The sequence below is a fragment of the Gracilinanus agilis genome, chromosome 2, assembly GCF_016433145.1.
Source record: "Gracilinanus agilis isolate LMUSP501 chromosome 2, AgileGrace, whole genome shotgun sequence".
In the NCBI taxonomy this organism is placed as follows: Eukaryota; Metazoa; Chordata; class Mammalia; order Didelphimorphia; family Didelphidae; genus Gracilinanus; species Gracilinanus agilis.
This window is the reverse complement of record NC_058131.1, coordinates 117844294-117857817: the sequence shown is the minus strand read 5'-3', so window position 1 is coordinate 117857817 and position 13524 is coordinate 117844294. Positions and strand designations below refer to the sequence as shown.

Genomic DNA, 13524 nt, shown 5'->3' with positions numbered 1-13524 from the left:
GAGAAAGCTATCTTACCCTTCAGGAAAGTAGGAGGCAAAGAGGAATAGGACTAACAGAAAAGAAGGCAAACTGTGGGACGGGGAGGTCAGAAACTAAACAGGGATAAACAGGATGGAAAGTAATACACAGTAATCATCATGGTGTAAAAAAATTTTTAAAGTCTTTCTAATAAAGGCCTCATTTCTCAAATACACAGAAAAATGAAATGAAAATATAAGAATACAAATCATTCCCCAATTGATAAATGGTCAAAAGATACAAAAACAGACCGTTTTTTGATGAAGTAATTAAAGGTCTCTATAACAAAAATCCTCTAAATCACTATTAATTAGAGGGATAAAAATTAAAACAACTCTGAGGTACCACCCCACACCTATCAGACTGGCTATTATGACAGAAAAGGAAAATGACAAAACTTGGAAGGGATATAGGAAAGGTTGGTCAAGAATGCCCTTCTGGGAGAGCTATAAAATGATTTCAATTATTCAAGAGAGCAATCTGGCCCTATGCTCAAAGGGCTATAAAACAGTACATACCCTTTGACCAAGCAATACCTTTAACAAGGTTTGTATTCCAAAGAGATTTTTAAAAAGGGAGGAAGAACTTATATGAACAAAAATGTTTAAAGCAGCTGTTTTTTAGGGGGGCAAAGAATTAGAAGGTGAGGAGATGCCCATCAAGTGGGGAAATGGCTGAATAAGTTATAATATCTGATTGTAATGGAATACTATTGTGTTGTAAGAAATGACAAGCAGGAGGAGCTCAGAAAAACCTGGAAAGACATGAATTTAAGTAGAGTGAAATAAGCAGAACCAGGAGAACATTGTACAATGACAGGAATACATTATAATGAACAATTGTGAATAATAGCTCTTCTCAGCAATACAATCCAAAACTATCCCAAAGAGACTCATGATTTAAAAAAAAAAAAAAAAGCTATCTACTCCCAGGAAAAAAAAAGAACTGAATCTGAAACCAGACCAAAGCAAATTTTTTTTACTTTCTTAATTTTTTTTCTATCTGAATTTCCTTCCATTAAAGGACTAATATGGAAAAATGTTTTACATGATTGCACATGTATTATACGAAATTGCTTACCATCTCGAGGTGGGAGGGGGAAGGGAGGATAGGAGTCTGAGAATTTGAGACTCAATATTCTTTGAAAAATGTTGGAAATTGTTTTTTTTTAAATAACCCTTACCTTCTGTCTTGGAGTCAATACAGTGTATTGGCTCCAAGGAAGAAGAGTGGTAAGGGCTAGGCAATGGGGGTGACTTGCCTACAGTCACCCAGCTGGGAAGTGTCTGAGGCCAGATTTGAACCTAGGACCTCCTGGCTCTCAATCCAGGCCTCTCAAAGCCAGGCCTGGCTCTCAATCCACTGAGCTACCCAGCTGCCCCTGGAAATTGTTTTTACATATAATTGGTGAAAAAATAAAATAAAATTTAATACCTTAAAAAATTAAAATCAGCAGCACCATTATGAGATAGTAAGTCATGGTTAAAAAAAATACTACTGTATATTTATAGAGGGGGCAGCTGGGTGGCTCAGTGGATTGAGAGCCAGGCCTAGAGACTGGAGGTCCTAGGTTCAAGTCTGGCCTCAGACACTTCCAGCTGTGTGACCTTGGGCAAGTCACTTGACCCCTATCGCCCACCCTTACCACTCCTGGGCTAAGGACGGTCCCTAGCCCGGATTAAAAAGGAGGAGGGTTGGGCATGGGGCTAGCAACCCCACCCTGTAAAAACTACATCTGCTAAAGAAACTGCAACCTAAAGTAGGGGCAGCTGGGCTGGCTCAGTGGATTGAGAGCCAGGCCTAGAGATGAAAGGTCCTAGGTTCAAATCCAGGCTCAGACACTGCCCAGCTGGGTGACCCTGAGCGACCCATTGCCTACTGGTTGTGGCCCTATGCTCCTAGAATGGAGTCCCAGGGTAAAAAAAAAAAAAATTATAGAGAAAAAAATATTTTGAAAGGCTTTAGAAATCTGATCAATGCAATCACAAATGATGAATTCAAAAGAATGGAAGATGAAACATGCCACTTTGACAAGATCCCGACTTCCTGAATGGGCTGGCAGAAGCACCTGCATGGCATAGTTACATGCCTGAAGATCAGAACTCATGATCCATACTGCCCAATCAGAGCCAAGTAATCATCATCTTGAAGGCTTTCTTTTTGGCATGAGTCCCTTCCTGAACACAAACTGTCTTTAGCTGGCCTGACTATATGGTTTGCTAGGTGCCCTTGCAAGGCTTGTAAATGGGCCAAGGCTGGTTAGGAATCTGGGAACTGATGGAAGTGCTGCGCAGCCAGGAGACTATGGTAGTTAAGGGCAACTTGGCAATATTTTTCTTTCTCTAGTTCTCTCTCTTTACTAATATATAACTATAATTTAATATAAAGCCTCCAAGATTAATTTTAATTATTACAGAAAATTTGTGGGTGATAAGGAAGAAGCTAATGGCTATGAAAAGGTTAAATATGAGAGAAACAAAAGTGATGACGAAGAGGAAAGGTTCCCAGAGGAGCTAAGAAGGAATAAGATTAAGAATTTAAGTAGGAAACTTGGCAAGAAGTCTTACCTCTTCATCAGTAAATAGGGAGAGAATGTAAGAATGATTGAAAGTAGAGTTTCAGGGTGTGGAGAGAGGGAGAAGAGGCAGTTTCATACGAATGGTTTTATTTCTCAGTAAAGTAGCATGTAAGATTCTCTGCTGAAAAGGGGGGAAAAAGACGTGGTGTAGAAAGCTGAAAGGAATTGAGCCTGGTTTGGAATAGCTATGTGGAAAATATAATCAGAGAACAAAACAGGAAAGAATAAACACTTCAGCTTTGTAGTGAAGGCCCAGTTAATGAAAACATAATCAGCAGGGAACCTGGTTGGTAGTAGTAGGACATTTCTCCACAGTACTCCACCCGGAGGCAGGAATGGAAAAGCAGCTCATGGGCATTAAGACAAGAAAGGAAGAGTTTCAAAAGTAACTGCTAGTGTATAACTGAAATATTTGTTAATAGGTTCAAGACTGAAGGGGTGGAGTGATGCTCTGGGAGAAGAAGGAAGAAGGAATAAAGAAACTGGAGGTCTCACTTGGTGAGGATAAGGAACAGAAAGAGTAAGGCAATACAGGAGATGAAGGAAAAGAAGTTACAGAAAAATAGTGAAATGTCAGGACCCTGGGTAATGAAGATAGAACAAATGTGTGTGGCTGAAGCAAAGTCAAGATGGGGTTATTTGAGCTTAAGAAACTGATGAATTTGGAGATAAGGCATTTAAGTGGACATCAACATGAATGTTGAAATTTGCAGGGATGAGAGCAGGGGCTAAGCTGGAAAGAAAGACTGTTACTTGGGTACTGAACTTGGGAAAATCTATTAGAGATTAACAGGCTGAGACAAGAAGTTACCCTTGAGGTTATATATAGGGAGAATCTATAGTCTGCTCATCTCTAAATGCAGCTCAATACTAATTCTCCTTTTGTTCATCATCAAAGGCAATTTGACAAAGAGGATTGAACTTTTCAGTGAAGATACAAAGTGATGATACAAAAGTACAGCCTGGGCTTGGGAGCAAGGAACAAGTTTCTACTCCTTTGCCTGTCTTTGTAACCCTGGCACTTAGGACAGTGCCTCCAACTTAGTGCTTACAATACATACTTGTTCACTGACTGACTCCTACTCTTCCTGGCCCAATGCTTAAAAGAGCATATGAAGCTTGCCCAGCACTAGTGTCTAGGGATAGACTGTCTTCTGGGAAGAGTTAGCTTAAGAAGATGAAAAGAACCTTAACCTCTTTATCTTTTATCTAGGATAAAGAGAAGCCTGTGTTTAAGAGGGAGGATTCCAGAGGGCACAAAGGAACAGAAGGGCAGAGGAGGATATGAACTATGTAGGGGTAAGGCTAAAGCAGATAGGTATGAATATATAGAGAGAAACAGAGGAGAGAATTTCCATTTTGGCCTGAGGTTAAGTGGAGCCCCAGATGGGAATCTGTTTTTATAGAAAGGTGAATGACCAGATAATAGGGTGCAGCCACTATCTAGTGTCCTATGATGTCTAAGTACTGTTAGTGTTGAACTCTCATCGATTCATATATGAACCTTGTCTAAAAAGAGACCTAGCTTTTTTATTAAGGGTTATTGGTTTAATATTTCTCCATTTGATCAAGGGATGAAGATTGGCTGTACTTTTTGCATGCATGGTTGTAGCATTGACCATCATGCTTGGTGCCCTAGACCTTTCTAACATTGTTGGACCATTTAGAGTTGTAATAAGTTCTTTTAGCACTCTTATCTCTCCGGCTGGAATTGTCAGTCCTGCCAAAGTCTATCTGTTGCTTGAATCTACATGTGTGAACTACATGACCAGATTTCCCACACAAATAACACCTTGGAGAATAGGATTTGGGCTTGGAGACAGTAGCAGGTTGCCTGGACTGACTACGCCCCCTGCTGGCCAAAATCTCATAGCTCCTCAACTTCCACGGCTAAAGAAGGATAAGGTGATGATTATGTCCTTGGAGACTAGGCTAAATTCAGGCTATACAGCCCAAAGCTCCTTTCTCTCACTGAAACCTATATTTTGAGGAAGGGTCCAAACCAGCCATTTTATTCCCAGTTCCTCAACCTCTACTTTTCAGTTCTTTTTTGTGTGTCATTTCCTTCTTTAGAATTTAAGCTCCTTAAGGACAGAGATTATCTTTCTTTTTCCATATATGTATACATCCATAGAGTCTGCTTACATAGTAAGCACTTAAATACTAGTTGGGACAGTTAGGTGGCTTAGTGGATAGCTGGGCCTTGAGAGAGGAGGTCCTGGGTTTAAATCTAACCCCAGACATTTCCTAACTGTGACCCTGACAAGTCTCTTAACCCCAAATGCCTAGCCTTTACTGCTCTTCTGTCTTGGAACTAACAGTATTGGTTCTAAGAGAGAATGTAAGGGCTAAATAAAACAAATTAACAAACAAATAAATAAGTGTTTTTTGACTTCCTGAGCCTCAAAAACAGTAGGTTTCAACCCATTTCACGTCACACAGACACTTAGTTCCTATTTATTGTCTTAGAAGCAAAGGCCTCACTATAATATCTTAGCTACAATGAGATTTGGGATCAAGGTTGTTAAGAGTATTGTTCAGAACAGTTTCTCTGATCCCTTATGTGTCTAGAGGCTAAGGCCTTATATAGTAGAAAATTCCTTTCAGAGCAAGCACTTTTCTAGCCTCAAGAGATGAGTGGCTGAGATCTGTGAGGCCCTTAGGGATGATACTATGTACTTACAAAAAAAAAAAAATTCAAAGTAAAATTTGATAAGGAAAAAAAGAACCAGACCAAGGAAATCAGAGGAAAAAATACTGCTAGTTCTATTTTTCTCTGTCTAGTTCACTAAGCCCTTGTAGTTCTAACTTCCATTCACCCAAGTTCTCAAAAAAAAAAAAAAAAAAAAAAAGCTCCTATTATTTTTCTGCTTCACCTAGGGAACTTTTAACAAATATTACTTTTGGGCTTCTAAATTTCACCAAACTTTAAAAGCCAAATTTAATTTGTCTTTTTAAAAGCAGTAGGATTAAGAATTGGAGGTCTCAATGGACTGGGCTATCTCATGTAGTTTTGGAAAGTTTTAAATGCATTTCTACAGGAATAGTCATTTAATATTGCAAACTGAAATGTAAACACACAGTATGTTCTGTAATCATAGAAATTCACTGTTCAAATGTAGGCTAGCACAATTTTCAATCAAACAAGAAGTTTAGTAGAAAATGTAATGAATCTACAAATCTATCAAGAAATATTTATCAAAAGAACATCTTCAACATATCTGCTAAAAACATCTTTTGAACATCTGGATTGCATGCTTCCAAAGCAATTTATGTACTAAAAAACAGGGAAAAATGTAATAAATTACCTGAACTGAAGATGCTGATTCATGTGAATGGTCACTAACAGCTGTTCCTTGAGAAGATGCCAGAGGGACAGTGTGAGTCTTTTGGGTCACTGGACTAACAATACTTTCACCTGTCCTATGTGATTGGCAGGCCTCTTTTCTATGGGGAGATTCCACAGTCTGCTCATCTCCAAATGCAGCCCAAGAGTAACTCTCCTTTTGTTCATCATCAAAGGCATTCCAATCTGTAGCTTGGTTAGGACCAGCTGAACTAAAATCTGCAAAATCATCAGGGTCTGGAAAAGCACTGCATTCATCTTGAATTTTTGGCTCCAAATCAAGATTCTCAACTTGAGTATAACAACCATTTTTTAGCTTTGAAGGAGGATCAATTCCTGACACAGAAGACTTTCTTGCAATTTCATAACCTTCTGATATGATATTGGAAGTCTGTTTCAGTTCTACTTGGGAAAATGTTATTTCCTCTTGACAAGTAGCAGCATCTGTATCCCCCAAATCACCAAAATCATCACCTGGTTCACTAAAATGTAGAAACTGTTCTGAAGACTCTTCGAAAGTTATGTCACTCATTGAATCTTGAGTACCACTAACAAAAGGTGGTGTTGCACCACTGACTGTGCCAAAATCACCAAAATCATCTTCATTCGTATCACTGCAAGATACAAAATCATTACTACTATCACCATTTTTTAAATCTGTAGAATCATCCAAAACATTTTCTTCTGTCAGATCAATGCTGGTGCTTTGGATGTCTGTAAATTTAACAGTTTCTTCTTTGGAAGGATAACTAATGTTGTCATTGGTTTCAGAAGTTTTAATACTGTCCATACACAAAGCTGAACATTTAAAAGTTAAGAAATCAAGTTTTTCATCAGTTTCACACTGTCCTCTCCTGCTAACCATTTCTGCATTATCAGTTGTGTCTATTGAATTCAAGGCTGATTGCGTGTTAGCATTTGATTCAATTTGTTCCAGTGTTGAAGGGTCATATTTTTCATTAGTTACTACACTGATTTCTGAAATGCAAACTTGATTCTCTTGACCAAGAGTCTTTTCTTCATTTTCACAGCTTCTATCCAAAGATGCTTGTTTAACAGAACTTCCTTCATGGATTCTGTTTATTTTATTGTTTTCCTGAATAGTTAGTGCTTCTCTGACATTTAAAACTTCACATCTTGTTTCTTCCAGTTGTACCCTTTCCTTTTTGGAAAATGTGGCAAAATCTGCAAAATCCTCAGCAGGACTAGCTATGGAGTCTAAATGAAGCTTAGTGCTTTGACTCTTTAGTCTCTTTGAATCAATGATATCGAAGTCTTCCTTTCCCTGAGGATTTACAGTGTCCAGTGCTGCAAACCCATTTGTTAGAATCTCTATACATGTGGGTTTCTCACCATTACAGCTTTCTATTTGTTTGTTATGACTAACTACTTTCATATCAGTTCTAAAACTGTCAGAAGAGAAGTTTTCAGATGTTCCAACATTATCTCTCTGTTCTATTACTTCGTTTAAATCTCCTGTACTTCCAATATTATCAATTAAAGTATCAGAAGTTCTGGACTGAATTATTTCTTTGCTGGTGGTAGAAGGTAAAACATCAGACTGTTCTTTCATGAGACTAGGAAGTTCAGCAATGCTGTCTTTACCATTACCATTTTTAATGGGCATAAAGCTTGTAAAGCTATCAACATTTTCTGAGAAACCATGAATCGGCATAAAATGATTTGAAGGTATAAATTCTTCCTTGGAATTAGTAAACTCTGGTGCGTCAAAATCAACAAATCCTACACCAGAAGGGCTGACTTCAGAAAACCCACCAAATTCTCCAAATTCATCTTCATCATCATCATCAGCTCCATTGTCTAATGGTGGTGGAGATGAGGAGTACATTCGAATGATATCTGGTTCCATTGTTCAACTGCTTTTAGAAGATTAATTTATACCTGCCAAAAAAAAAGAAAAGAAAAAGAAAAGGAAAGGTTTTTTTTTGTTCTAACTAGATTTTTAAATTCTCAAAATTTTAAAAAGTGATGCAAAATAATGTTTTTTTTTAGCTTCTATTTAAGGGTTAACAGATTAAAAAGCTGTATCACATAGTTTTAATTTCTAGTTTGGTTTAATCACCGTTATCAAAAAATAAAAGATTTCATTAGAATAGCATGTAAATCTATACATGGGAATATTGTTCAATAATATTACAATGTATTTGTCAAAATTTATTTTTGGTCTTGTTCTAAAAAAGCAACCAATCACTAGATAGCCTCAGGCTTACAGCCTTTGAAAAATAGAAAAAGAAAAAAATCATTGAAATTCCTTAACTATTTCTGGTATTTGGGATACTAGCTACCATGGGGAATAAAAGAGGAGGAATATTAATTTTGAGGAAAATGGAATAGTTACTTTATTTCAACCATTTTTGAATTTTTAAAAATCATGATAAATTTAGTACTTCTACTGGTTCTTAAAAGTTAACAGTAACATTTTCCACTGAAGAAAAAGAATAAAGGCAGTTTAACTCAGCAAAAGTTTAAATAACAAAATAATGCAGATTCCCTGGCATGTCCCTCAGTTACACTTAAAGCTTCCTTCTAAAATGTCTCAAAACCAATTATATTAACACTTCCTATTACTTTATTTGATTATTCAGATAAAGCTAGTTTTGGGAAGGAAATGTGCAATAGGATAAGATAAAATTCTAGAAAAGAAAATTATGAGATTTACTTGGTTGCATTTGGAGTTTCAGTATTAAATATTAATACAAAAGAAGAAACACAATATTAACTACCAAAAAACAACTATTTTTTAAATTAAAAGAATTTAATAAAAATTACAGGCTTCTTAATATTTCACAATTCAGAAAATTCAATCTGTAAATTTGAGAAATGCTAAATGCTGATTTTTAAGAGGCCTTGTCCCCAGAAGATGTTATTAATTAAATCATCACTATATAACTATAGAAATGGTTAACCCAATCACAAACAAGTTTTTTAAAGCACCTTCACTATGTTAGAACTGGAGACTGAAATATAAAATCTAGACAGTCCCTGACCTCAAGGAGTTGATATTCAACCATCTGCCGCCAAATCTTATGTATATATAAATTTTAACCTTCAAATTATAAAACACTAAGTAAAGATTAAAGAGGAAGTTCCTTGTTACTGATTCCAGACAAGGTGCTCCAAGTCAGCTATGTTGGCCTACTGTACAACAAGCAGAAGTACCAGATAGTATGGTACAGTGGAAAGAATAATGGATTGGAATCAGAGGACTTGGGTTCAAGTTCTGATTTTGCCACTTGTTACTTCTATTGTCTTAGGCAAGTAATTCTATATCTCCAGCTAAGTTTTCTCATTTATAAAATGATGGGCCTGAACTAAATGACACTCAAAGGCTCTTTTAAGCTCTAAATGTATATTTCTGTGCTTTAATGTCTGTGTGGGGCAGGTTGTTATTAACAATATATAATGTCATTTAAGAATTATTTCTCTGAAACAAACGGAGATTAGAAATAGATCAACTATGTCATAAACATACATGTGTAACTATTTTACTTCTTGGTTATAAAAGGGAAATCTTATTACATTGTAATATCAAAGAACTTATTTTTTATGTACCTTGTAGCTGTACAAAGGTATTAACCCATTAGAAAAATTCAGTCTGCTGGTATGAAAAGAATATATTTAAGAATCAGAAAATTAATTCCTTTTTAAGGCTATAAGCACATATCAAATAAGTCCTAGCAATAAAAGCACATTTAAAATAAGGTCTACTTTACCACTTCTCTTCATAAACTGTACAACCCTGCTCATCTTTTAAAAATAATTTTTTAATATCTTTTGTTTTTTTATCATAAGTTCCATTAGTATCTCTCCTCCTTCTAGAGAACCATTCCATAAAATGTGTATTTTTTAAATACCAAAAAAGGAAGGGGGGAAAAATCAGTATCTTATTAACATATAAAAAAAAAGTCTAAAAATATTTGAAACATAACACACTTGTGGACCTCCCACCTTGCCAAAGGTAGTGTCTTCTCATAACTCTTTTTGCAAAACAATTTTGGGGCAATTCAATTAGTATGGCACTGAAAAAGTAGATTAATTTAGGTAGGATTGTCATTTTTATAACATTGGTATGATCAACACATGAACAATTAATATTTTTCCAGTTGTGTAGATTTGACTATTTTTGTGAAAAGTGTTTTGTACTTGTGTTCATATAATTCCTGAGTTTATCTAGGCAGGCAGCCACCATTTTGTATTATTTACAGTTAATTTAAATGGAATTTCTTTTTCTATCTTTGTTGCTGGGTTTTGTTGGTAGTATTAAAGAAATTCAGATGATTTATGTAGATTTAGTATATAAACTACGATTTTGCTGAAGTTGTTAATCATTTCAACTAGTTTTCTAGTTGAATCTTTAGGATTCTCTAAGTATATCATCATATCATCTGCAAAGGTGATTGTTTTACTTCTCCATTGCCTTTTATTTCTTTTTCATCTCTTACTGCTATAGCTAGCATTTCTAGTACAATACTGAGTAAGAGTGGTGATAATGAGCAGCCAAGGCTCATCACCCCTGATCTTATTGGGAAGGCTTCTAACATCCCCACTGCAGATGATATTTGCTGATGGTTTTAGATACGAACATTTATCATTTTAAGGAATACTCCATTAATTTCCATGCTCACTAGTGTTTTTAACAGGAATGGATGTTGTCATGCCTCTTTTTTCAAGCCATACTTCTTCAAAATCTTGCAGATATCATTTTCTTGGTAGTTACTCTTTCTCTTTACATTGTTGTAATCATTGGGTATATTGTCTTCTTTGGCTCCACTTATTTCACCCTGCACCAATGCAGATTTCCCCATTTCTCTGTATCACATTCATCATTTCTTTCAGCATAATAATACTATATTACATTCATGTGCCACAATTTACTTAGACATTCCTCAGTTGATGGGCATCTACTCTTGTTTAAAATTTGTTGCTATAACAAAAGGTACTGCTATAAATATTTTGGAATTTATGGGGACTTTTTCCTTATCCATGGTCTCCTTAGGTTATAAATCTAATGAAATTTTTGAGTCAAAGAGTATGGAAATTTTAGTCACTTTATTTGCATAATTCCAAACTGCTTTCCAAAACGGATGTATGGAGTCACAGTTCCATCAACAAGAGCTTCATACAGAAGCTGCTAGTGGCTCAGTGGATTGAAAGCCAATCCCTAGAGACTGACTTCAAATCTGGCTTCAAATACTTCCTCCATGACCATAAGTAAATCACTTAACTGGCATACTGATTCTAAGATGGAAGGAAAGGGTTTAAAAAAAAATTACTTCCTGCAATCCCTCTAACACTACTTCCTTATTTGTGATCTTTGCCAATTTACAGGTTTAGAGATAGAAACTCAGGGTTATTTTGTTTTGCATTTCTTTTAATAGTTGTTAATAGTTGGTAATTTTTCTTTTGAGAATTGTTTCTTTATATCCGCTGACCTTTTATCTATTGGGGGATGGCTTTTGGTTTTATATTTCTATATATTTATTACTTGCAAAGATTTTCTCCCATTACTTAATTTTTTTGTATAATAGCTTTTTAATCTTATATAATGAATCTATTTTATTGCCTATAATTGCCTCTCTTATTTAAGAATAAATCTCTTAACCATAGCTATGAAAAGTGTATGCTCTCTTTTTTATTTTTTTTTTGTAGTATGATCTTTAATATTAGGTTTATGTATCCTAAATTTAGAGGGACAAATTGTGGAATATGGTATAAGGTGTTGATCTAAATCTAATTTCTGCCAGACTGCTTTTCAATTTTCTTAGCAGTTTTTATCAAACAGGGAGCTCTTTTTTAGTAACTTGTATTTATTGGTTTATCGAATACTAAGTTCTATTATTTTTGATTTCCTTTTATCTAGTCTGTTCCATTGATCAACCACTCTATTTTTTAACCAATTACCATAAGGTTTTATAATTGCTCCTTTATAATATAGTTTGAGGTGCTATAGTGCTATTTCCCTTTCTTCCCTACCTCTTTTCATTGTTCCATTTGATAGTCTAGATCAGTGATGGAGAACATATGGCATACACGCCAAACAAACAAACAAGTAAATGAATGAATGCATGAATGAATGAATGAATAAATGAAAAAATAAATAAATGAAAAGAGCACAGAGAGCTGTGCTCACCCACCAAAATTTGTTACCAGAAAGCCAGAGGGACTCAAGAGTGGAGCTGTTCTCCTCCCTCTCTCCATTCATCTGAGGACATTCCTCACTTCACTGACCCCTCTGCCCAGCAGTCAATGGGAGCGCTTCCTCCCTCCCCTGACTAGGGTAAGGTGCTGGGGGAGGTGGCTCAAATACTGCATGAGGGTGTGACACAGATGGCAGCCTGTTGAGTCTGTGGTGAAAGTGATTCCTGTGGTGAGGTTGGAGAGGAGCTAGGTTTGAGGGGAGCATATCTCACAGCGTGGCACACAGCTGGAGGTGAACAGAGCACTGGGGCTACTCTCCTCCCCCTCTCCACATGTACCTCTCATCACCTAGCCCCCCTGCCCTGCAGCCCAATGGGAGCACGTCCTCTCTCCCCTGTCTAGGGTAAGTGGGGTGGGGTGAGGTGAAGGGGCAGGGCATTGGGTCTCTGGGGGAGTGGGGTGGGGCACTATACTCTCGCTAAAAGTTTCACCATCACTGGTCTAGATCTTTTATTTTTCCAAAAGGATTTTCTTATTTTGTTATTATTTTATCAAGTTCTATAAAGTATCCACCTAGGCTAATTTGATAGAGCATAAAAACTTTAAACTAATTGTGGTACTATTTTTTGTATTATGCTGAGACAAACCAGTTATGAATTAACTAGCTAATTAAGTTGATCTTACTTCTTTAAGGAGTACTTTGTAATTTATACAAATTTATATTTGAGTACTCTGGTAGATTGATTCCCAGATTTTATGCATTCTCTGTAGTTATATGGATTAGGATTTCCCTTTCAGTTGCTGCCTCTTAGATTTTGTTATTATTACATAAAAACACTGTTGATCTTTGAAGGTTTATTCTGTAGCCAACAATTTTGCTAAAGCTAATACTTCTTTCTTTTTTAGAAAAATCTTTACCTTCCATCTTAGAATCAATTCTGTGTATTGGTTCCAAGGCAGAAAAGCAGTAAGGGATAGGCAATGGGGGTTAAATGACTTACCCAGGGTCATACAACCTGGAAGTATCTCAGGCCAGAGAAGAACCCAGGATCTCCTTCTGTCTCTAGATATGGCTCTCAATTCATTGAGCCACCCACCTGCCCCCTATAGCTATTCTTTCTTTCTTTCTTTTTTTTAAACCCTTAACTTCTGTGTATTGGTTCCAAGGCAGAAGAGTGGTAAGGGTAGGCAATGGGGGTCAAGTGACTTGCCCAGGGTCACACAGCTGGGAAGTGTCTGAGGTCGGATTTGAACCTAGGACCTCTCTAGGCCTGACTCTCAATCCACTGAGCTACCCAGCTGCCCCCTTAAAGCTATTATTTCAATAAGTATTTTTGTTAATTCCCAAGGATTTAAAAAGTAAACCATCATATTGAATAGGGATACTTTTATCTCCTCTTTAACTATCTTTATGCCTTTAAT

General features: G+C 36.3%; 1 protein-coding gene across 3 annotated transcripts in view; it reads right to left on the bottom strand.

Annotated features, from left to right (window-relative positions):
* The window catches only part of AFTPH (aftiphilin), a 101639-nt gene that overhangs the window by 60833 nt on the left and 27282 nt on the right, over window positions 1-13524 (bottom strand). For all 3 annotated transcript variants that reach the window (XM_044663385.1, XM_044663384.1, XM_044663386.1), the window contains exon 2: window positions 5906-7845. In XM_044663385.1, coding sequence (XP_044519320.1) covers window positions 5906-7813 — 1908 coding nt within the window. In that variant the 5' untranslated portion in view covers window positions 7814-7845. The remainder of the gene's footprint in view (window positions 1-5905; window positions 7846-13524) is intronic.